The sequence below is a fragment of the Lutra lutra genome, chromosome 7, assembly GCF_902655055.1.
Source record: "Lutra lutra chromosome 7, mLutLut1.2, whole genome shotgun sequence".
Classification (NCBI taxonomy): domain Eukaryota; kingdom Metazoa; phylum Chordata; class Mammalia; order Carnivora; family Mustelidae; genus Lutra; species Lutra lutra.
In genome coordinates this window covers 73,233,479-73,259,306 of record NC_062284.1, presented here as the reverse complement: position 1 = coordinate 73,259,306, position 25,828 = coordinate 73,233,479, and the positions used below count along the sequence as shown (strand labels likewise).

Genomic DNA, 25,828 nt, shown 5'->3' with positions numbered 1-25,828 from the left:
AAGAATTTCCAATGGCCTCTTAATCAAACACAATCACAAAAGCACCCAGGAGTCCTCTGAAGCACAGGCTGTATCATCAGGGGATATCACAGGCTGTAGCACCCCTCACCTACACAGCTGAACCCCTCACCCCCACCCCTACCCCCCGTGTGTTGCATGGTGCCACTCAAGGCCGTGGTACCAGAGACTCATCAGCAGGGATTGGAAATGTCCCTGTGGGGACTCTATTTAGATCCCCGCATCCCAGGAAGAGGAACTTACAGGGCTGGATGATGAGTTGGGTGCCTTTCCCAAAGGTGAGTCTGTTAGCACTCCCTCCTATATTGGCACCCCGAGTCAACCCTTTACAGAAACCTCTCGGCCAGAGACCCATGCCCTGAAGCTCTCAGAACCTCCGCAGCAGCTCTGAAGCCCACGAACACCAGGGAGATCTCGTAGGCCTGGCTGGTGCTGTTGGTCATTTCTTCCCCTCCCTCATTGCTCTCATAAAAGCTCAAAAGACACACGTCCATGGGAAGGGGCCCAAGGATGAGGACTGTGAGTGCCATCACCCAGCTACCGACTGTGTCATGAGAATGGTCGTGGGCACAGATCTTTCCTGTCATGTAGGAGAGGATGGCTGCGCTGGAGACCCTTACTCACAGACATTTAAAGGGACATGGAAAGACGTTGTGGTTTGTCTATCTGGAATCTAAAACAGGACAACTCAAAGGTCAGGCTAGAATGCATAATAGGAAAAGACATAAATACCTCACATCCCCTTAGACTTACTGGGCCTGACTGTTAAATGAGTCCCGGTCCCAAAAGTCAGCTTGTCCCTGCTGCCAGTCTTCTCACTGTTGTCAGCAGCTTTACAGAAACAGGGCAGACACCTGTTGTGAGTGTCGCCTCGCCAGCCCATCTGCCTGGCTTTCCCCTGACACGACCCAGAAATGCCCTCCGAGCTCTCAGTCACAGGCTTGGGAGAAGTCACTAAGCTGGAGACTACACACTAAGGTTTCCATTTTGGAGTCTAGACACAAAACAGCAGGCAGCGTGGAGATACCATGGAGATACCAACATTTAAAAAAGATTTTTTTTAAAAAAATTCTGCTTTAAAGCTGTGGGTCACACCAGTTAACTGGTGTGATTGACTTTCTCAGAGGCAACACTTGGTGATTCTCAAGTGAATCACACTCGAGAGGTGCTTACGGTGTACCTGAAATCTCACTTTGTCTTTCTTTAGATTCGAATATTTCTAAGCCAGAGAGTTGACCGGATATGGGATGAAACTCTTGTTGGGTTGGGGTAGGGGGCAGAATGTGTTTTATACTCACAAGGCTTGACTCTCAAAATGGTTCCTGAGCCAAAGATGGCCTGTTTCTCACAGCATGAATCTCTTCTACAAAAACCACATGGGTGTGGGTGCACGTGGGGTGGGGTAGGGGCCAGTGGCTTGGCCCTGGAAACAGAGGACTGTTCCATTTTGCTTTTAGGAACTGCTGGTATTTGGCCAAGAAGACAAGGATGTCGGAATCACTGCAGAAACTTTTAAATCTGGAAAGGTCGATTGTGTATGGAATTTGGCTTGTGTTTGCTCTCTGCTCCTCAGCCTAGATAAATGTTGCAACTCTTCACTGGAAGGAACACTCTGAAGGGTTAGTGTATCTTTTCTTCCAGGGCCTTTCTAGCCCTCTAGCCAGAATTTTCTTGCATCCCATTAATCCTAATCATACTCCCCTGTTCCAAACCATTCTACTCTGCTGTGATGTCCTCTAATTTCAAAACCCATAGCAACTACCAACCACTAACAATTTCTGGAAGCAGTGCTTGGAAAGAAACTCATCAGAGCTGGCTTCCATACCCAGTTCTCAACTATCTGGGGCTCTGAGTTGGTTTAGGGCCATTCTGATGGTCCCCTGCTGGGTACAGTATTCTTACACTGAGTTGCTCTCAGCAGAGCAGCAGAGGGGGGCATTTTCCCCAGTGTGTTATGTTTCGACCTGGGACGATTCCCTGAACGCTTCTGGCTACTATGGCATCTGTGGCTGGGAGCCGACTGACCATCACCGGGTCCCCAGATCCCATTGCTCAGGCCTCACTTTGTAACTTGGGGACACTCTCTGAGCTCCCTGTCCCTGGATACAGAATGAGGAGAGTACCGCTTTTCTATCTTATCTGGACAGGAGAGGAGAAAAAGCTTGGATGTCTAAAGGTGCTCCAACTGGCCTAGCTGGTAGGCGTTTTATCACATACCTTGCATCGGAAGGGCCTGAAATAGCCAAATCCTCAATTTCGTGACTTTAAGGTCTGATGCAGCAAAAGGGGGCGGGGAAAGGGGAGAGAGGGAGAGGGAGATTCCTCTAGGTAACTGAGTAGTTAAGACAGTTGGAAAACGCAGACTTGGAAAGGCTCTATACATTCGGTTTTTGCTTTATGCGGTATGCTTTTCTTTCCATTTTGTGAAACTGTCTTTGGTTACAAAGTGAACATATTCGAATTTTCCACAGCTTTTAATTTCAGGTGCAAGAAATGTATGTGCCCTATGTTTTCCCCATTACTCTGTGTATGTATAGCTAGTATCCCTGTCTTTCTCCCACCTATCTGGACATAGTTGTTTTTAACAGTTAATTCTGTGCCTTGCCCAAACTGTAATTTACTAAATGCGGATGTGCTGCTGTACTGATAAACTACCGGAAAACAAAAGACAAAACAAAAAAACCCCAAACCCTTGAGTTTTCCAAGTTTAAACTTTCCCCTTGGCATCAGGGCTTACTTAGTGCGGCCATTGAGTAAGCCCTACCCCACCCAGAACATCAGCTCTTAGCACCTTTCCAAATACCTTTGCCATCTGCAAAAAGAGCCACACGCTGGACTAATTTTGGAAAATTATACTGCTTGGCATTCTGTCTGCCTGCCTCTCTGGGTCTCCCAGCTGCTTGGCTCTTTGACAGCCTATATTTCTACCGTTTCTCCCAAACATAATGCAGTACTCAAAGTGAAAATTATCATGCGAGATAAAAGGGAAGATGAAGTCATCCTGTCTGAATTCTCTTCACATGTCACATTAGTGCACGATGGCAGCAGCAAAAACAGAATTGTGAATCATATTTTCTAGTTTTGAATTAAAATTCAAGACTGAAGTACCCCCAGAAAGCTCAGATATTTGGTTGACACCCATCTCTACCCCACTTATGAGAAAAAAACAGATAGAAATTCTTGTGTCTGAGCCTGCATGGTCTAGTATGTACCCCCCCACCCCAGTCTTATGCAGGAGACCTGGAAATTAAAGTATAACTGATTTCCTGACCAAGGACAATGTACTTACTGGGTATAACAGTGACTTTAGTTCCCGTCCCGAAGATTAAGTTGTTGCCTCCATAGTTGGACACACAGTGTGCTAAGTCATTACAAAAACCATTGCTCCAAACACTTTACAGTGTACTGTAAGCCCCCCCTCCCCGATTTCTTATGCCCTCTCCCCCCCATGCAATGCTTCTATGGCTCAAAGCCACCAGGGACTCTTTCGTGCCTTTCCTGCTGGAGCAACTGAGAGAAACTGAGATAAAAGGCTGTAATTAGGAAAGGCTTGACATGTGAGGACTGGCTTGATTTTCCTGCCAACTTTTCCTTTGGAGAGAACAGAAATCCTCTTTCTCTCTGCGGGTGCTGTCAGTGACCCCTCAGGTCCAAACCCAGCGATGAGTCTGGACTTCCCTGCTATCTTGCTCATCTTTACTCCACCCCATATTTCAGTTTTCTCCCAAATCATCTCATTTTCCTTCTCTAGCCTTCTGACCCATTTCCTCTCAGTTGACAGCTGTCCCCCCGACTCCGTTTGCAGCTCCTGTGGCCTGTGCCACAGAGGTCCCAACGTCTCTGGTCAGTGCAGAAGTGAAGAGTGAGCAAGGGGACAGCCCGCCGCCCCCCCTCCCAGGGATTTCAGGCTGGGGAAATAAAGACCTGTCAAGCCATAAATCGTTCTTGGGGTGGAGGGGAGGGGCTCTTGGCTATGTTCCAGAGAAAGTTATCCCCAGCAGCAGAGAAAGAGAGGAGCAGACTTTTGACAACTCTTGCTGGCGTTTCAAGGCCTTGCTCAACACAATGGTGATGGAAAATTTTCTTTGACTTACTTGAAACGACCGTCAAACTGGTCCCTCTCCCAAAATAGAGCTTCTGGTTACCGGTGTTCCACTGTGATAGGAAGCTCAACAAAAAGCGGGCAGATGAGAGAGCCGGCGCTCACACCTGGGGCCCCGCCCGGCCGGCCGGCCCTAGGAGCAGGCAGGCTGGCAGGCGGATCATCTCTCTCCCTCGGCAGGCGTGGGAGCAAAGCTTTCCTGGAAAAGGAGCTTCAGGGCTTCGAGCAGCTGTGACCATGTATTGCTGGAGGGACTGAGCCCTCCTGAGAGGGGATTAGAGGAAAGGCTAATGTGCGTCTGGTGATGCTCGTTGCCTAATTAAAGGTGTAGGCCTTTTGTTTTATGCCTGGGCATTTAAAAAATTCCTTTTCTTTAAAGATTTAATTTCTCTCCCGATGATCATATGATTTTGAAGTGAATTTTAATTAGGTCTCTTGATTATATCTTTTGAGTCTGGGAAGGATTTTATTTCTTGGTGAGATTTCGGGAACAACCCATTGTCTCCAGATTAGCTCAGCCCGAGGCTCTGATCGCCTAGCTCCTTTCCAACCCTGCTTGTTTCCCTGAACACCCCAGTTATGCACAGTCCATTGTCCATCGCTCCACCCCACCTTGTCCCCCATGTACAGTGAGGCTGTGTGGGGAGGACACAGCTTGGTGACATGTTTTTCAAATGGCCATTTGCAAGCCCCAAGCTCTGTATGCTAACTTTTAAGGACTAAAGCTACATCTGCCGCTCTTTGACCTTCTTTGGTCTGACTAGAGTTAACATACCACGATTCTCTGTGTGTGGCCCTCAGCCGCCATGCCACCTGCATAGCCCTTTGAGGCACGTGATGACTAGCCCCACCAAACTCCACAGGCAAAGTCCCAAGGAGACTTACTTGGAATGACTGATAAGCTTGTCCCCTGCCCAAACGTCAGCTTGTTGTTAGAGCTTGTCACACAGCCGCCCAACCCTTTGCAATAACTGGCAGGTGACTTACAGATCTCAGACCCCGATCTCGCTTTGCCACTTCAAAAGGCATCTCAGGTACCTATGGGGTGTGTGAGTGTGTGGCCGCAGTTAGGCCATATTCTGTAGGGAACAGTAGGAAACTTGCTACCAATGCGTGCTTCTCCACCTCGGATTCCAATTTCTGACACGCTGCCGGTCTGAAAAATCATCAGTGAGCTCTGGTCTCCTCCTCCCTTCTCTGTCACTGCCCCCTTCACAAAACACCCCAATCTGCATCTCATTTCCATCTCCAGGCTCTAGCCTGGTGACACCAGGTCCTCAGGCACCATCGATCTGCCTTCTCTAAGACAGCATACATTCCCCAGCCGCCGTGATCAGAAGACTGGAAATGCCAGGCTCTCAGAGGCTGAGATGTGGGCTCCTTGCTCCTTATCTCTGGTCAATATGTTGTCCTCATTTGTCTGGCTAATGAAGAGCTGACCTTTCTAAGTGGATGCGTTTTGTCGAGATGACAAGGGCCCGGAGGCTCACAACCAAAGCAGAGCTCTGAAGGCAATTTGAGCCTTTCGGACCCTGTTGGCGTATTTCAGTCAAAAGCATCCCCAGCTCAAATGTCAGCGTCTCAGCTTTGGCTCCCGTACGCCTGGACTTGGAGAAACTCAACAAACCCTGGGCAGTTGGTCGAACAGACTCCCTACTCACTCGAATCAGACTTCCTTGGAGGCATCTTGCTCATTCAGGTTGATCATACCAACCCCACCCTGTACCTTAGAATAGCGCTGGCACATTCTAGCTCCAAACCCACCTGGCATGAACGGATGCTGCCACTCAGTGGAGCAGATAGCCTCAGGGCTGTCAGACCATCTTCCCTGCACATGCAAAGCAGGGGCTCTCTGCTTCCTAGTCTACACCTGCACAGAAAAACATGGCCTCTGCTCTCATCCCTTTGGCATGGGGGACCCTGCCCTGGATGGAAAGCCTGGGAAAACAGAGTGCCTCGAAATACCAATGGGAGTGCTGACATCCTGCTCTTGGACCTACCTCCCCATCCTAGTCTTATGGGACCACCATGAAAGATATACTCCTACCTGGTTACTTCTCCCCCTTTCCGTCTTTCATGCCTTCCATTTCTCATTTCTGAGCACCCACAGGGCTCCAGACTCTCTTCACTCCATTTCTATTTGACTCCATTAGAATCCCTGCAAGAAAGACCCAAAAGGCCTAAAGTGCAAAAATGCATGGGGGACATGGAGTGTGGTTCTTTTTAGCTTGCCTGGCTTCACGGTTAGTCTCATCTCTCACCTAAGTATCGGCTTCTCAGAGCTGTCACGCTTCTCCCTGCAGCAGGGAGTTTTACAGCAACTGACAGAAGGAACTTTATGAATCTCAAAAAAACCCCCCAAAACAAAAAAAAAAAACAACAAAAAAAACCCCAAATCAAAAAACCCCCAACAACAAAAAACCCCAACCAGGTAGGGATTTTCCTCTCTTCCCAGTGGGGTGCAGCAGCAAACACACCAAAACCAAATCTTTCTATCTGCTCTAATTATCAGCAAGGATACAAGTCACCATGAGGAAAAAGGTATTAAGCTTTGTATCTGAAACTCTTTGGAATTAATTGTAATCCTTTGCCTGGTGGTTTCAGCGATAGGCATGGACACAGTGGCTGTGCAGTTCTATCCATTCTGTGTATTTCTCTCTCTCTCTCTTTTTTTGTAGTCTTGCATCTACAGTAGCAGTGGGAGACATTCAAAGAACATAGAGGGATTTGAAATAAGACCTCAGATTCCCATTCAGTTTTCATTTTTTCCCTCTCCGCTTTCATTTAAAACCCATTCTAAACTGAATGCCACATACCTATTCAAACTCTGCTCTCAATTATCCCTCTCCACTGTGGAAGATGCCGGTGGGAATGGCTTCAGCTGCACTAAGAAGCATTTAAGCTTGATACAAGGAAGAACTTCCTGACAGGAAATGGTACTGAATGTTAGAATGAGTTACTCAGGGGTGTTGACTGGAAAGGGTGAACCCCCCGCTCTTTGTCCCTAAAGTTGGGCATCATCTCCAGAGAAGGCTCTGAAAGCAGTGAAGATTCTTTTCTACCTTTTCTGGCTCAAGGTCAACTTCACTCAACAGCAGGGATCAGATAGACCTGATAGCTCAGGGTCCAAAAAGGAATCTGTCAATACTGAGATTAAAGAAGGGACAGGACCTTGGAGGCCTCTAGATGACTTCAAGCAAGGTCTGGTGCCCAAGCAACATACATTTCTCTCAAACCTGATACCAGGGGTGAAATGCCAGAATTTCCAGTACGCTGCTGGTTACACTTACTGTTACACTTACTCGGATGGACAGTCAAGATGGTCCCTCTTCCAAATGTCAGCTTTCCAGAGCCACTGCTACCGGTATTAACACCGTAACGGAAGACTTTACAAAAACCCCAGGGGCAGATCTGAGGCTTGTAGACATCTTCCTCTTTAACTCTGGGGAGAAGAGACTCACCTACAGGTGACCCTGGATCTGCGGGGCTCTTCCTTCCCATCGCGGACCAGAGGAACCTTTCCATGTCTGGTCCTGGGACACTGGCCTGTTGGATCCCCTGAGGGCCTGACTCCCTCTCTCTCTCTCTCCATTTCCTCTGGATTCCATCCTGAGGCTTACTGATTTCTCATGTTCAGCATCTCTCTTTCTAAAGGTCTCATTTCCATTTTACGGCATCATTTTCAGGACAATTTCTCTGATCAATTTTCAAGACATGTCCTCCCCTCCCTTCGCGGTGTCACACATTTCTGATGACAATGAATTGATGATAAGGAGACAGGAGGAGAGTGTTCAGCATTGTGGAGGCTGACTAGAATTAGATGAGATTTAGGCTTTGGCTCTATGGAACACTGTCTCCCGAGCTCCCCTTCATGCCCCAGTGTGAGAAATGAAAATGATGAGCACATCTGAGACTTTCTTCACACATGCGGCTTCTCTGTCAGTCTTGAACCTGGGGAGATGTTAGTGGTATCTCATGGAAAGTTTACACTGAGCTTTGTTATGGTGACTGACTCTCCTGGGGGCTGTTCTGGGGTTAGCAAAGAAGACCTCTGCCCCCGGAAGACCCTCAATCCCAGTCAAACTGGGACAGCTGATCACCCTACTGTCCCACCAGAGGTGTCCCCACCTCACACAGAGCCCAGTGGCTGCAGTGGGGTCTCTGTCAGAAACAGGCTTTTGCATATTTACTTGGGGTTGCTATAAATTTCATTCTTCGACCAAACACGGCTTCCATGGCTGACCCTCACAAGCACAGGAAGACCAGGTGTCCCCCTGGCAGTGTGGTGGATGCCACAAAAGGTGTGAGGAACCAAGTTGGGTCAGAGTCATTATCTGGTGCGATGGTGACCAAACTCTATCCCCAAAGAAGATGGAAAACAAATATTTTAGCTCTGTAACTGCATTCAACTTTTTAAGCCTTTCAACTGTTTTGACTGAATTTGTGCATCTGTCTAGTCATCTCTTCGAGCAACTACTTATTAGCAAGGGGGCAGAGATTTAGCTTGTTTACCAACATAGCAAGGGGGAGAGAAAAAGCTACTCTTTAGCTAAGACAGCAGGACAGCAGGTAGGAGTTCAAATGACCCTTCCCGACTCTCCCCTACTTCACACCCTCACAGAGCTCCCCACACCCTACTTCAGCCGCCCTGGCAGCAGGACATGAGCAAAACAGAGGCCTGCCCTCAGCTGCGTCCTCAGATGGCGCCCAAGCATGGCTGTGGCAGTATCTCTGCTCTGCTGATTGAAGGAAAACAGAATTCAATCCCGCGTCTTTGGATTCCAGCTTTGTTGCCTTGTAGCCTGAGCATAGAAAGAGTGAGACACAAAAGATAAAACCTCCTGTCTGGTCTCCGGGCTGGACTGCCCACCCTCTAAAAAGGGACGTCCTTGAGTCTCCTGGGATGTTCATATGAATCCCCTCGGAGCCTTAATTAGATAGGACCTCAGAGACTCCTGAAGGCATGGGTTTTAACAATATCATGTATTATTCATGGTTTCTGTTGTTGTAGGCATGAGCTGGTTTTGTCCCTGCTGAGCAAGGCACTTCTGCGCCTGACAACTTCATGGCTAACCACACTGCATGTTCCTTAGGCCGGGTCTATCCCAGAACATTCCATGCTGTCTGTGACCAGGGTATGTTAACTCCTTCAGTGCTGTGCACCTTGGATCACTGAATTATTTACACCTCCCCGAACTGGTCTTTTCAAGAACTTTCACCAGGCTGCATTTGGCAACATGTCTTTCCCAGTGCTGTGTCCTCTTATCCCAGAAAGCAGATCTGAATCAATGACACTCAGCAACAGCTATGTCAAGAGGATACTGGGGCCCTTCAACGGGTTTTCCCCATTTCCACGTTGCCTAGTTTTATTAAAAGTCAGCCTTCCCAGCACTAGTGCCTTGCACCACTGTCAGCAGCCCACCAGAAACACAGATTTTCAAGTAGCAACCACAGTTCCTTACCTTTATATGTAGCATTTGAAACTTTTCCAACTACTTACACACACATTACTACTGTTACATAAAGGGTGGACGTATATTTGATGGTGAGAACGTACTGCTCTATTCTCATGACTCAGGGGACAAATGAATCCCCCCCCGCCCCCCGCTGAACTAAGTAAAGTGGCAGCCCCATCAGTAATTTGGGTAACGGAGAGAAAAGTGGGGTTAAATGTTCTGAGTTAACCAGACATTTCCACCCACCGAGACCTCGCTCACTGGCCTGGGGACTGAGAACTGCTCCTCTACAGGAGGTGAACTAGAGGTAAAAGTAGAAAAGAAATCTGCCTATAAAATTTTCTGCATTCATTAATGAAATCACAGGGTCTCATTATTTCAGGAGATAAATGTAAGGATTTTAGTATCTACGTCAGGAAGATTTATTTTGGTCTACTGAATTTGCATCGTCTCGATATGCCAATTTCCTCTCTATTTTTTGGCAAACATTTCCTGGCTTTAGCGGAATCCCTCAGGATCCTGTATTCAATTTTTCTCCCTGTACCAATAATCTCCTTTAAGATGGATGATAGGAATGCTTTGGGCTGAAGGTAATTTAGTCTTTGTACAATGGAGCGCTAATCTCTCTGATGGGAACCTATCCTCCCAACACAACATGAGATGTAGAAGATAATCTGGGATTTTTTTTTTTTGTTTTTGGAGGGGGGGTGGACAAGTAATTTAAATCTGAAGAAAGAAAGGTTTTGATCTCCGCACTGCACTCCCCCTCTCTACCAGTCCCTTCAAACTTACTTGGATTCACCGTTAAGAGAGTTCCTTTTCCAAAAGTGAGTTTGTAGGTGTTACTTCCTCACTGTCAGGGAAGGCTTTACAAAAACAGGAATAGGAGCTGCTCTTTGCAGAAGGGCCCTGGGGCTCAGTATGGTCTTGATCCTTCAACCCTGCGCTAAAACTACACGTTACTGGACAATAAGTCCAGTAGCGGGCTGCTGCAGGCAGAGCAGGGCCTCCACGGGGCAGTGAGCCCTGAAAAAGATATGCATTGCTTATTTTTAATTTTTTTATTGTTTTTCTTTTTCTGACAAAGGCGCTGCCTTAGTTTGGGTAATCTGTTTCTTTTCCTTCTTCCTTCATGGTCTCTCCCCTAGATGGCAGTCACATAGTTTCTACTCTATTTTACTTTGGGGCTGTTTCTCTACTTTTTATTGAAATTGCTCACATTAACTCATTAGATTCTGGTTTACTAGAAACTAATTACTAAAGGGAAGGAGAGTCAAGGAGTTCTTCCAGGGACATATTTGAAGGAAGAAGTCTGAGGGTTTTCTGGTCGTTCCTGGCCTGCTTCCCTGGGATGGGCTAGGCTATACCAGTAGATGTGAGCTCTGCCAGCTGGGAGTGCCCACAGGCCTGGCCTGAAAAGGAGAGGGCACCGCGTAGCTTCACCTTTCATACTCACTGGGATTGACAGTCAGCCTGGTCCCGTGGCCGAACACCAAATTATTGCTGCTGCTCCCAGTCACACCACAGCAGATGGCTTTACATAAACTGCACACAGGGCCCCTGCCCCCTTGAGGAGGACACCTGATTTGCTTTTCCTAGCACCCCAGCTGCTGCGGACAGTGGCCAGAGTCTAACTAACAAACCAGACAAGTTTTGGGGCAGAGTTTCCTTGAGGCTGCTTGTGCTCTCCTTGACAAAGTCTCCTCTAGGCTCCTTTGTAGACATGTACCAGATATTTAATCTCTTTGCCAGTCAAATATTTAACGTCTTGCTTTCTACTTCACAGAATTTTAACATTTTTGTTTTAACCTTTCCTTCTGCCTTTACAGAGCTCCCCCTAAAAACAGCTGGATTAAAAGGATCTTTGAAAACAGAATATGCTAGGTCTCCTTAGTGAAGTCAAGTTGGCTTCCTCCTTAAAATTTCTGGTTTGCATCCTAGGGCCCGATTGCCTGGGACCTAATCCATCGGGCTAAGACAGGAAAGGTTAGGAGGCGAGGCAGGAAATCCAGGGGAAATCCTGCCCTGTGAGTCCTTCTTGTCTCTGCACAATTATTTGGACTCTTTTCTGCCCTCATTCCCTCCCCCCACCCCTCCGGCAGGACATTGCCAGCACTTGCCACCTCCAGGGAGCCCTCCTCAAGATGGGTTTTAGCAGAAACCCACCCACGGGCCATTTAGTCTGAAATCAGACAGGGTTTCTTCCTTTGCCGGTGGAAATTTGTGGAAAAACAACTTCCAATTTTGCAAAGCAAAGAGGATTACCTCTTGTTTGCCTCTGTTCTCCTTCTCCTCCCCACTCCTCTTCAATAGTTTTTTTTAAACTATTTACAGAAACATCCCCTTTGGGGTTAGAGAAATGTGGCAAGTTTCTAAACTCTTCATCTTTTTTTTCTTGCTATCTATTTATCGCAGTCATATATTTACAATCTAAATTTACATTTCATTTCCATTTGCAGGAGAATCTAATGCACTTGCCTATTACTTCCAGAACACTGTGTGTAATGATAAACTCTATTGAAATAAACCAATTCATGAGGAGTTTTTAGGGCTGGAGGTTGACATTTCTCTCTTCCCAGGACAGCTCTTATTATTTCTCCGGGCGAACTTAAGATCAGGGCAGTCCAGCCAAGTGAGCAACTGGGCTTGTGGGGTTGATGTGCTTATGTCTAAATAACTATCTACTGATCATTGCTCCTTGGGATTAATTTGGATTTTCTTTTTAATCTAGTTCCAAAATGCCAGCTTCCAATCTTTTTAGCTCTGAGAATCTCTCTGACAGGCAAAGCTTAAGGTAAATCTCCTGGATGTTTTTTGAATCTCAACCAATATTTCATCTCTGCACACATCACAAATAAAGGAACCAAAAGAAGGATGAATGTAACACCTTTGGGAGAAAATTTATAACAGTTCTCTGGGAGAAATGAGATTATAAGTAAAAATGGAATTGTGTATACTTTTTCTAATGATCAATTCTAATATCTGCGGGGGGGGGGGTCCTAAATATCCAAATGAGTTTGGAAATATAGCTGCTGGTGCACCTGCCTTTTGGGCTCTCATTAGCGACTGGACACATAGGTCAGCATGGAAACAACTTTCTTATTTTTTAAAATCTTATGTTGTTTGATGCATAAGGGACTTAAGGAAGGTCCTCTGGAGCTTATGTAATACTCGCTAGGGCCTCCTGATTCTAGCTTTTCTATGGTAGATAATAATTGGACCATGGAAGTAGAGGTTTTGTTTTCCAATACTCATTGGGTAGTTGGAATCTCTTAGGAATTGTAAGCAAAACTTAACCTCAAAAAATTGTCTGGAATGAGCTTCTTTTGTTAATGGAGACTCTCTCAGGAAGCAACATTTCAGCTACATTCAAGTTAATTGAAATTAGGTTTGTTTTGAGAATGGTGGGCGCTCCAAATATCCCGGTGGGTATTACAAGCTGGAGAAAAGGGCCGTTATGACATTTAGATGAGGGAGAGCTTCTCTCCTATTTCCAAGCTCAGCTGCTAGTTTTTCACTGAGGGGCACAGAGACAAGTGCGTGTCCAAAGGGGCTCAACAAAGGCAGGGAGGAAAACGTCCCAGTCGGAAACACAGTGCCTAACAGCGCCATGTTTCCAGATGCTTATGATCCTTCTAATTTGAATATTTGCTTTCAATCTTACCCTTTCCCTAAATATCAGCTTGTCATCATTGTTGACACCAGAAAATCTGACATGGCTTTACCCAAATAGCTGGGCTCCAAAATTTGGAGAGTTACAGGGATTAGAAGATTCTTTTCCTAGTTGCATGGACAAAGAGGCCTTGGGAAGACAGGGCAGATAATGCGAGAGAGGTCGCTGGCGTTGGTTGTACCCATAGGGCTGCATCTCACTGTCTCCTTTTGGGTCAAGTTGCATTGTACAGCCCGTGCCATTGTTAAGTACTTTGATTTGTTCTGTCTTTCTAGAGAATCTCCTCTCTTTCTTTCTAGATGCTTTCTGCCCCTACACACTAAAACCTTGAGTCCAGTTCCATTTGTCAGACACACAACTCCAACAATAACAATAGCAAGCTCAACATTTCCAAGTCTTTAAAGATGTGGAAGAAGAAAGGTCCTTAAAAGGGCTCCATTGGAGGCTGTCCTTGTCATCTTTGTCATCAGAAAGACACAGGGCACCAAACCCCTGAAGATACTAAGAACTGGGTGAGTAATTCACTAATTTTCCCCTGAATTTCTAAGGATGGTGGCTTATGTTTAAACATAAGTCATCTTTAAAACATACCTGGTTGAACACTCACAGTTGTTCCTTTTCCAAATATCCGCTTATTACTGTTTCCCACACACACAGTGACATGTGACCCTACAAAAACTCTGTTGCTCATCACCCCCTTGCTATCTGCTCAAATGTTTACTTGTCACCCAAGACTCCCCCTGATAAAGCCAGCTCTTTAGAGTGAGGGTCTGATGGCAGAGGTTGGGGACTCCTGAGGCATTCCCGTTCCTTTTCCTGGAAGTGTGCGGACATCCCCACACAGCACCCCTGCTTTGGTAGAACAGGAGTAGAGACGGCCTCTCCCATTTCACAGAGGAAGAACACAGAAGCTCTGAGAGTTCACTGATTTCTTAGAGTTCCTGGGAAATCCCACCATTTCTAATAGGCAAGTAAGCCTTCTCTCAGAACGACTCCTTAGTTCAGTGACCCACAGGCACCCTCATTGCCATCTGTGAGCTGCACCAGTCCGGGCAGCAAGCGGCCGCGCGTCCCCGAACGGGGTAGGTAAACGCCGGTGGTTGTTTGGACTGGATTCCCTCAACGGACTGCTGTGGTTTGGGCGTAGGTTATAAAACAGAATGGGAAATTTAGGAAGCGGGGTTCCAGAGAGCAGTTTGGAAGCATTCGTTATTCAGACTTAACATGACTTTACTGTCAGTTTTATTTCTTTTCCAAAGAAGAGTTTTTCAGATCCGCCCCGAGGAACACCCCCACAGACCGCTTTACAAACACTGCCAAAGCCTTTACACGGGGCGCTGGGAACCGGGGCTCCTCCTGCTCTCCCAGGGGCGGCACAAAGGCAGAAATACAATGCGGCGCGATTATACAATTGTATGGTTATTCCTAAAAAGGGAGAGGAACCGTGGAAAAAATGAATCACTCTCTACCTAGCAGCCAGCTAAATGGCTTGTCATTAATTAACTGCTTATTCTAGCTGGCCGACAGTTGCCGTTAATTTGAAATAGCTCTGGCTTTGGGGACCAGGGCAAGGTCCTTAAGGTGCCATGCCTCAGTTTCCCTGTCTGTAAAGTGGGGGTGAATAATAACTGCAGGGTGATATTGTTGTGGGGATTAGGATATGTAGGTTGGTCGTGATGGTGGTCCTTGATGGATCGCTGGCTTTACGTGCTGAGAGCATGCTTCCCTAGGCATTATTTTAGCAATGTTAGAAACCTGACATCAGTGACCCCCCGCCCCCCGCCCAAATAGTCCCTCCACTCCCCAACTAGTGAAACATTTAGCACTGGAATCTGAGTGCCAAGAATGACATTCTAGGCCTTCTTTCTCACTGAATCAGTTTAAGAAAGTTATTCAACCTTTCTGTGTTTCTATAAAAACACAAGATATAAAAATATAAAAAGTTCTCTTCTAGAAAATGAGGGTAATAATAGCACTTAACCCACAGAGCTGGGATAAGGGCTGAATGTGCTAATGAGTGGAGAGCACACAGCCCATTGCTTAACACATAGTAAGCAAGGAAGAAATCATCATTATTTTTTTCTCCCCAGAGGGCAAACACATGTCAACAGCCTCCTTTCGCAATGACCTATAAAATGACCTGTCTTCCTCTGACTGATGGACCAGCAGGGCTTTGAGGGCAACAGAGGAGCCGTTGGGCAGTTTGATAAAGGGTTAAGTGATTTTGTGAGAACTTAGGAAAAGCTGCATGAGCTCACCTTCACGGTTGGATCATTTCCGGGGACGTGGAGAGGGCAGCCTTTAGCCAGACAGGATTGGATTATGAGCAGAGATGGGCCAAAAAACCCTTTCTTCATTAGTTGGAGTCAAAAGGATCTCAAAGCACATTTGAGAAGAGGATTCAATGCTCCTCCACTTACCAAGATGCACTGTGAGCTGAGTTCCCTTCCCAAATGTCAGCTTAGAACCACTGGTTTGTTGAACACCATGTGAGGGGCTTTGCGAAAACCTGTGGCGTCAACTTAATAATGAACACAGCTTTGCAGAGTTTCCCAGAAATTGCTTACTAACTTCTTCAACTTTAGCTCTAAGACAGTGTAGGGTGATGGTCTATTTCTTTCTGGTAGTCCAGGGTTTTGGGGCCGAGGGCTATATCCAGAGATAGGCTTGCCACTTTAAGACACCAGAAGGGTTAGCCAGCCTATTCTGTGTACATATTCTGTGGTCCAAAGCAGTTGCATTGATGGGTGCAATCTCTCATAGAATAAAAACGCCTACTGGGAAAGAAATGAGCTCTGCAGTATTTTTAGGTAGTGTTCGATGGTATAGTCATTGTCTGAAGACAAGACCAGCATTTTCGTTTTGACTTTTTCAATTCCTGCCCCAGTCTGCAGATGGCTGAGCCTTTCCCCAAATATCAAGTTCAGCTATGGTTCTTACTTCACCCAAAATAGATACCAATGATTTTTATCTCCCTTTGGCAGTTTGGGGTTCTGTTTGAAGTTCATTAAGTCTTGGACAAAGAATGTCTGGGGTGCAAAAGGGAGCTGCTATGGCCAAAGACCAAGGTGTTTTTTTCTCCCTTGGGTCGGGCCGAGTGAGAGCTATGAGCCCTCTTGGCTTTGCCCTGGACCAGGCTCAGCTGTGTGACCTTGGGCAAGTTTGCAACCTCTCTGAGTTTCCCTGTCCTCATTTGCAAAATTCAAGAAGTGACTTACGTGGTCTTTAAGGGCTTTCTGAGCTAATAGTTTTTGATTTGAGTCTCTGGATTTATCTAAAAATACTGTGCACTCCTCCCCGCATTACAAGGGTGTCTAGTCCTCCTCCCCACTTCCTAAACAAAATAAATAAGCAAGGTAAGTATCTACTTATTACATAGAGAAATAGCGTTTTCCAGGCCTCCCATCTATTTTAACATTTAATCTTTTTGGAAGTTTGAAGTCAGGAGTTTGGGACTGAATCCTCAGGGGAGAAGTATTCTTTCTTTGGAGCTTCCAGATAATTCAGAAACCAAACCAAATAAACCGACACCTTTGGCGCAAAGCTTGTACTTACTAAGTTTCACTCTCACTGCAGTCCCGGTTCCAAATGTAAATTTCCTATTTCCTTTCTTCCCACAGGAGCTGACGCCTCTACATAAACTACAGGCTCCTGCTTCCCCACAGCAAAGGTGGTTTGATCTTTACAGCCTTTTCCCACAGGATAATGGAATTCATCATCTAGCCAAGAGTTTCAGTTTTCTGGGTACTGAGGGGTTTCGATGCTAACACTGGGTCTGAAATGGAGGTACTTACTCACACTGACAATGGCCTGAACCCCCTTCCCCATGTGGGGTTTCTTAGCGTCCTCACACAGTGCCTGGGCCCTTTACCAAAAGTCCCTCCTAGTGCTAGTTTGCCACTTCCTCTTCTCAGACCTGCCTCTAGTGTAATCAGGGACACCATATATGATGAGGTCATTTAGGGTTGCCCTGTCCTGCTCATGCAGCCCAGGATGCAGGCTGTGAGGAGAGCAGGACCAAGCCTGTTAGGATGGCCCAAAGCTCTTCTCTGGCTTCACGGGCAGCTGGGATCTCCCTATCCTCAACACCTAGCAGGCTGTTCTTTCTTGCCCACCCCAGAACTGCCTGGTTGTTCACTGATGGTTCTGACCTAGAGCTGGGAAGGAGACCCCCGTGGGCCTCAAGTATGGGAGGGAGGCCAGGCCCCTTTTTTCATGATCAGAAAGACAGAAAATTAGGGAGCCTAATTTCAGAAATGTACAATTCTTAAAAGACTTTCCTCCCATAGACTTTATAGATCAGCTCAAGATAGCTTATAACTGGGAAAGTAAGCCTGCTCTAGAAAATAATGAAATACATGCTAAAGCTTATCAGAAAATAACATTTTTGATTACCTCATGTTTTAGATTTTCCATGCTGTTGTACACATTTTTTTTTTCTTCTGAAGCTCAACTACTTACTCAGGTCCACATTCAACCATGCCTGGGTCTCAAAAGTGAATCTGTTGTCACCAGTCATCCAGCCTCTGGCCCATTGATAAAACCCCCTCTTCCCTTAGGGCATTGATCACGTCTTCTCAGAAACGGACCCAGATGATCCCTGGGAAAAACTCTGGGCACTTAATAAATGTTTGTTAAATTGAATTGTATTAAACATTCATCTTTTGTTCCTAGTCCTCGAGGAACACTTGACTATCTCTCTGACAATTTCCAGATGAAAAAAAATTAATTCTGCCAGATATTACTTGCTGAGTTTCATGATTCTTTTTAGTCTTGGTTCTAAATGTCAGTTTCCTATTAACCCCATTCCCACAGGGGTGAGCACCTTTACAAAAACCAGAAGCGTCAGCACGGTTGAAAGGCATGTGGCATCAACTTTGTTCTGTTTCCTCGCTAGACTGAGATGCCTGTCTGTCCCTTGCAGGTGCCCCATCTTCCCTGGGGAAGGTCTGCCCTGCTTCCCTCTTTCAGAGCAGACACAGAAGAGGGCAGAATAGATTTCAGGGATGAAGATGATAAATAAGATATCAAAATGTTATCACACTATGCAAGGATGCCTTTCTTCTTCTTCTTCTTCTTTTTTTTTTTTTGGCCAAATTGATGTTTCTTCCAAAGGCTGTTTTCAGCACTTTCTGTCTCCCAGATGCAATAATAACCAGATTCCAAGTTGGCATCTGGGCCTGAACCTCCAGGCTCTGATGAATCACACATATTGAATCAAGAAATTATGTTAATCCCCAGTGAAGAAGCCTGCTTTGCTTTTTCCCCCCTCTCTGGGCAATGAGGACCTCAAGCAACATGCATGGGGGGACTATAAACTAGTAACTCTCCTAGGTCAGCTCTGTGGCTTCATATTAGTTTCCTAGGGTGTGAGACCTGAAAGGGAGCTTAGTGACCTCCTGGGCCAATGCCCTTATTTTAAAGATGAAGAAGCGGAAGTCCTGAGAGATAAATTTGCTCAAGGTCATATAGGTAGGTCGAGGCAGAGCTAGAGCTAAAACTAAGGACTCCTGAGTCCCAGTGCTGCTTCTGCTGCTCCCTTCCTGTGACTCGGGAGCATAAGGATCTTCCCTAGGAATTCTGTGGCCAGCGCAGGTATGGTTATCCCTGTTAAACAGTGGGTAAGACATACAAACAAGGCAGTTGATTTTGGTGCATAGTTTATAATTTCAAGAGAGATAGAGAGCATCATAACTCATTAATTTTTTTTTAAATTTCTTAGGCTGCAGGCACCAGCAATTGCTAGTAGGGGAAATGGTCCGTGAGATTCCAGGGAAGCCAAAGGGAAGACAGAGATTTAAAAATTTGCCCTTTACAAAAAAGCTAATCCAACAGAAAGTTGGCTCTGATTATCCTTTCTCTGTGGGACTCATTACAGGAATGACATCTAGAGCAAGGTGGCAAACACAAAACCGTGTGGTATTGCCTCTTGCTCCTGGTCCCATGACATATCTTGCTAATAGACACATCACTCTTTAGCTCTGAGTCTGTATGTGGCCTCACAGTCCTTCTGAACAGTGTTCCAGAAAGCCACTATTGTGGCCAGTCACGTAGAACCTGTTCAGCCTCCTCGCCCTGGGGAGTGATTGCTGAGAAGACCCTATAGAAGACTTGTGAAACCTGGCTGACAAGAGTCAGGTCCCACACCACCCCATCCCAAAAGGGGTCACTGACCTGGTTGGACCAAGACCGTTCTCACAGGCGCTCCAGACATGGCAACAGCAGCACCACAGAAGTTTTGCTTCTTCCTCGCAGCTCTCCTTCAAACGCTGGCTTTGGGGCTCTTCACACCAGTTCTTGCCCAAAGGGCCTTCAGCAAGATCTTTCCCAAAACAGAGGTCCTGGGAGGTCCCTCTGCCTGGGGGTGAACGACATCTGTGGGACCTCATTCCCTGTCTGGCATACTTCCCGTTATCCATCAGCCCAGGTCTGTCCTGGGGGGTCTTGGAATGGAATGTGGTACAGAGAGAAAGTGATGGAAAAACCCTTTCTCTAGACCATTCAGCTCCCATCACCACACATTCAGATGTCTCTAAGCGTTTCCTTTTGATCACGTTTCTATTCTTTCATAAAAAGAGATACATTTGTCCATATCCACCCAAGGACATTTCCCCATGGCCTCTACTGCTGCATTACACTTTTTGTTGACAGGAAAATGCCCATGTACCCTCTTAGGGTACCGTCTTATATCCTTATAGATGGTCCTCCTTGAGTGACTGGGGAGGATAGGCCAACAGAGAAACAGCTGCAGCTCTGGGGGTTGAAAGGGAAACGGGAACAGAAGCAGCAGCTTTGACTTACGTTGTGAACAAAGAATATTTTCCTCCCCTGACCTGTTTTCCGTCACCATCCCCAATGACCTATTTATGGAGATGGGCTAATTAGAGCAGCAGAGGGCGCTGCAAGGTCAAAAACAGAGCTGCCCACCTAGGCAGAAGCGGGAAGTCTTTATTTATTTTTTTTTTAAAGATTTTATTTATTTATTTGACAGAGAGAAATCACAAGTAGGCAGAGAGGCAGGCAGAGAGAGAGGAGGAAGCAGGCTCCCTGCTGAGCAGAAAGCCCGATGCGGGGCTCGAACCCAGGACCTGGTATCATGACCTGAGCCGAAGGCAGCGGCTTAACCCACTGAGCCACCCAGGCGCCCGGAAAGTCTTTTTTTGAGGGACTGCGGTGACCAAGAGCCAAGCTGTGGGACAAGAACGGCCTTGTCTACCAAATCCCGCCAGGGACCCCGCCAAGTCCAAGGGCTGCTCTGGAGGGGTGGTTTCAGGCTAATGAAAGGCAGTCTGGGGCACTCACGAGGCCTTGGGGAGCTGCTCAGGCTGCAGGCATCATAGGTTTTAAAGGGGCTGCGATAGAGAAATTCAAAGGTGAGAAGTCTGGAATGGGTCATTACATTCTGAGAGTCTCTCTTCTCCTGAAATGTTGGGGGTCACTTGACTGTACTCAGTTGCACATTGTGGTCTCTCATGAAGAAGCCTGTTGCAAATTTTAGAAAACATACAAGCAGGCTTGGAAGGTTCATTTCTCAGACTCCCACTGCTCTTAAGGATTTGGGAAGAGCCCAGTGGTCTCAGGGCTCAGGGGGGCACGGAGCTCTATGTCATGCTTGCAAAATGGACAAAAAATTAAAGATGTGGGTCACTTTTTTTTTTTTTGACCATTAATTGGTACAATGTGACTTTCACCAGATTTCACGACTTTTTTTTTTTTAGATTTATTCAGCATCTTTTCTCTAAATATTTTTGAAGAGAATAAAGCTCTCAGGAACTATATTCATCAGTCCATTTAGCAAACATTGCAAGAGCGACAAAAAAGCTAATCCCACATCATTTACCAGGCATCTTGCATACATTATTTCATTTAATATTCCAGCAGTCCTGTGAAAAAGCTAGTACTGTCACCTCCATTTTACAGAGGGAGAAATTGAGGCTTGGAGGGGTTAGGTCACGCTTAAGGTCATGGAACAAAGAAATGCTGGAGCTGGGTGAACCCAGGCACCTGCCTCCAGAACCCCACTTCTCTCTCTTTTTTTTTTTTCATTAAAAATGAAAAAAAATTCTCTTCCAGCTTTGTTGAGAAATAATGATATAACACTGTGTACATTTAAGGTGTACAGCCTTTGATTTGATGTCCTCACATGTTGCAAGATGGTCACCAACACAGCGTGAGCTTGTACCTCTAGCACGTGACATAATCATCATGACTTTTTTTGTGGTGGGAACATTTATGATCTTTTTAAAATTTTTTAAGATTTTATTTGTTTATTTGAGTGGGAGAGAGAGAGAGCAAGAGCAAGGGGGGAGGGACAGAGGGAGAGAGAAAATCTTCAGCAGACTCCATGTTGAGTGAGGAGCCCGATGAGGGGCTCGATCCTGAGACCCTGAGAGCACGACCAGAGCCGAAACCAAGAGTAGGATGCTTAACCAACTGCACCACCCTGGTGCCCTGAGAGAACACTGAAGGTCTATTTCCTTAGCAGCTTTCAAGTATATAATACAATGGTATCAACTATAATCACCAGGCTTTACATGAGATTCCCAGAACTTGTTCATCTTCTAACTGGCAATTTGTACCCGGGGCTCAGCATCTTGCCATGTCTCCTGCCCCGACCCCGGGTGACAACCACTCTACTTTGTTTCTGTGACAGAAGCTCATTCTTCATCATGACACGGCACTGCTGTTCCAAGAAGTGCCCTTCCTGGAGGGAGGCCTTCAAGGACTGTTGGGAGGACAGCCTGGTGGGGAGAGTCATGACTACACCACCCCAAGGAGGTCTCAGAGTCTGAATGTTCTGGGAGAAGCATTAGGGCATGGGGTGTCCCTCTGTGGGAGGGTGTCTGAAACTGTCTTCTCTGTTGTTGGCTGTGGTCAGGGGGAATTGACATTGGGCATCCGGAAGACGAGTAGCAGCTAAATTTGAAAATTGCTACTGTCTAAATCAGGAAGGGAACATTCAGCTCTCTTTTAAATATCAAGGCTGCTGACACCTTTAGGGCCAGGACAGACCCCAGAATCTGGGTGGGGCCTGGCAGAGCTCATGGACCTGGGAGACTTGGAGGCTCTGAGATAGTCCTCTGCCAGCAGAGGGCTCCGTTCCTGTGGAGGGGACCCCAGCCAGCAGGGAACAGTGCTGGCCAGGGTAGCGGGGTCACTGAACCACCCCTTCTTGGGGTGGGAGTGGGGGGTACGGACTGGGGATGCTCATGGGGGGGACTTGGGGCTGCCCAGTGTTTGCTTTCTCCAGGCCTGGGGTTGCCAGATAGAATACAGGGTGCCCAGTGATCAAGACCTGCATCGGGCTCCTCACTCCTCACTTATATGAAATTTGAATTTCAGATAAACAACAAAAAAAATTTTTTTTTTTTTTTGTATAAGTGCATCTCCAGTATCACTAAAAGTCCTTTTGAAATCCAAACTTAATTGGGTGTCCTGCAAACTGATCCATGTCAACGGTGATTTTTTAAGTGAAGAATATTGCATTCCTTTATCCCACAAATGTTCACTGATCGTTGATTATTATCCTAGGTGCTGAGGGTATATCAGTGACCAGCTGGGCAAGGTCTTTGCCCTCATGGAACTGGCATTATGGGGTGTGTGTGTGGGCGTATGAGGGACGTGAGGTTGGACAGGAGGCAGCGGGAGGACCATTTGCAGGGTGTTACAGGCCCAGGAAAGGGGTCCAGCTGCCACCATCTGATTTATACCCCCGCAAACCTTCCCACAAACACTCCTGGGTTTGGGGCAGGGAGGGATTCAGTCTTCCTTTTCTCAGGGCAGTGCTTTCCCGCCACTGTCATGTCCTAGCCTATAGAGAACACACTATTTTCTGGCATGTGGCTGGAAGGGCCGGTTCCAGGGGCTCCCAACCAGCACTGGCCCAGCAAACTTGTAACCCAGTCACAGCAGCTCTGCCTGTGGGAAGTTCTGCTTCGGGGGAAAATCTGCCAGCTGGAGCCCTGCGTGGGCTGCAAGGGGCCTCCTGAAAGATGGAAAGTCACACTGTGTGACATGCAGGAAGCACTCTTGGGCAGGGGGGCGGGGGGGAGTCAGGGTGTGCATCCAGGCATCAGAGATAGAAGATTTCTAGAATTCAGGGCTAGGAGAGATTTTAGAATCGATCTTATTCAATCCTCTTCCCTCCCTCCTTCCATGGAGGACTAAGAAATGAGCCGAACGGCATTGCTTGGGCACAAGTGTGGATCTGCCAGGTGCTGGGTGACTGGGACCTGGTCCCCAGTATGGGACCAAGGATACAGGCAGGGCAGAAAGCCTCTCATATAGCAGTTGGATGTCTAAGCAGGTGATCATTGGGCTTGCAGGTTCTAGTTCTCTGTGTATGTGTTTAAGTAATTCATTTTCTTTGTGTTTTACAGGAGGATTCCTTCAAGATGGATGGAGGACCAAAAGAACAACAACAACAGTTTCTTGGGCGGAAGTAGTTGCCAGCAGAGCTAGAGCTCATTTAGTCACATGACCCTCTCTGTGGCCTGCCTGCTCGCATTCCCTCCCACCTCCTTCCTCAGAAGCCCTAAGATGGTCTCAGAGACCTCAGGGGCCCCAGTTTATTCTCCAGCCTCGGCCCTGATAGGAGGCAAAGATGATTTTTCTTGTGGGCTTTAGCTTTTTGCTTTCCTGTGAGTACACTCACTTGTATACCTTCCTCATATCCTACCACCCCGTTTCCCTTTCTCTCACTTTCAGCGCCTGTCCTGTTTCTCTGTATACTTGGTTTTCCAGTTATTCTCCTCCTCTTGCGTCTGCCCACGGAGTTCCATCCGGGTGGGCCCATGTGGGACCCAGTGCCTGTGGAGTGTGGGATCTCACTATATCCTCTTTCTTCTCTTCACAGACGAGAGCGTGCTGTGTGACCAAGTGACCCAGAGCCCCCTGGACCAGACAGTGGCCAGTGGCAGTAGTGTGAAGCTGTTCTGTACCTATTACACTACAGAATCAAACCCTGATTTGTACTGGTACCGGATATGGCCAGGTCACTCCTTTCAGTTTATCTTTTACCGGGATAAAATTCTAACCCACAACGCAGATTTTACTAGGGATTGGTTTTCTGTGCTGCATAGTCCGTCCCAGAGAACCTTCAACTTGGTGATCTCCCTGGTGGAACCTGAAGACAGCACCACTTACTACTGTGCCATGAACCCCCACAGTGACTCAGGTGCCCAGGAAGTCTACGTAAACCCCGGGCACAGCCCCCTCTAGCTACCTCTTAAGGCAGCTCACGTCCCCAGACATGGGATCCTTCTTCCCAGTTATTTTGTGCTCTGGCCTGGCCTTCAGAGGTGCCCGAGGGGGTCTGCTGAATAATAAAAAGCCAGCTCCCCCTGGCTTCAGATGGAGCAGAGCCCCTCCCCCCTTCTGACTCTGTGGGCCCTGGTGGTGGCAGAGGGGGAGAGAGATGTCTGAAGAATCTCATCTTTGCATCCCCAGTGCCCAGCTCACTCATGCCTCACAGAGCAGGGCTGACAAGTACGAGTTGTGAGTCCTATGAAGATACCAGAATGGGTCAGGTGAAAGGCCAGGCTAGGGAGAACTCATCAGGAGGGTCTTTATTTTAGTCTCCATCATTTATCCCTTATTGTGATTCATTCTGTTTTCTTTTGAAGACTCAAAATTAGACCCAAAGTTACTTCAAAAAATTTCCCGATTCACCTTATTTCTGCGTCTTCTTGTAGAGTTACCTCATTTTTCTCGAATGCTCTTTGGCACCACCATTTTATTTACTTTATTTGGAGAACATTTTTCTTTCACTGGAGAGCCTTGAGATACTCCCAGCAGGTTGTCTGTGATTCCCAGAACACCAGCTTCAAAGTCCCTGAGTCTGGAGCTCAGGGGTGTCTCCAAGGAAGACCATTATCTTCAGGGAAAGTCAAGTATGTGATGTCAAAATAGAAAAATCCTAAGCCCTGGGAGCGGGTCCCTCTTTCCTTCATTTCTGTTGAATTCTCTGCCTTAAAACAATGAGTAGAGTTGGGAGACGTAACCTAGGAGAGGGTAGAAGCCTTAGCTATTGCAGCACTGGAGCCCAGAGACGTGAGGGACATTCATTCCCAAGGTCAGAGAGCTGGTTAGTGACAGAGCCAAGGGCAGGTGCCACATTTTAGGGCTCTCCCCTCAGGGGTGCCCGAGCAGCTTTATCAGGCTCTGGCAGCTGTTTATCTGGGCTTCAAAACAGGTGGGTGAAAGACCGTCACTACAGAGAGGAGCGTAGAGAACATGGGTGAGGGAGCCAAAGGCCGTGGGCAGCTGACTCAGCCTTCGGGGTCTCTGTTCTGCCCATGACTGAGTGTGTACAGCCGTCTTCTGGAGGACTCCCTCAGGGTTGCTGTGGGCTTAAATGAGGTGCTGTATGTGGAAGCTCTGGGAAACTAGAACCTGCAGCATGATGCTCCCCAGACCTGAAGACAGCCATGATCCCATGCCTGGCTCCTGCCAGTTATCTTCTCTGGAGGCTCCTTTTGGTGGAGGAAATTTGAGATCCTGTGATAAACTAGGATTTTTTTTTTTTTTTGTCACCAAAGTGGACCAGAGGGTGGCTCATTTATATGCTAAATAGAGGAC

General features: G+C 46.9%; 2 gene segments (V, D, J or C); one reads left to right on the top strand and one right to left on the bottom strand.

The window, feature by feature from the left end:
* The window catches only part of LOC125104779 (T-cell receptor alpha chain C region-like), a 311,082-nt gene that overhangs the window by 57,447 nt on the left and 227,807 nt on the right, over positions 1-25,828 (bottom strand). The window contains 2 exon segments of the C gene segment in view: positions 5,006-5,058; positions 21,692-21,700. Of these exon segments, the coding sequence occupies positions 5,006-5,058; positions 21,692-21,700 (62 nt within the window).
* On the top strand, positions 22,791-25,297 carry LOC125104788 (T cell receptor delta variable 3-like). The segment is given in 2 exon segments: positions 22,791-23,889; positions 24,105-25,297. Coding segments are annotated over 2 exon segments (402 nt in total).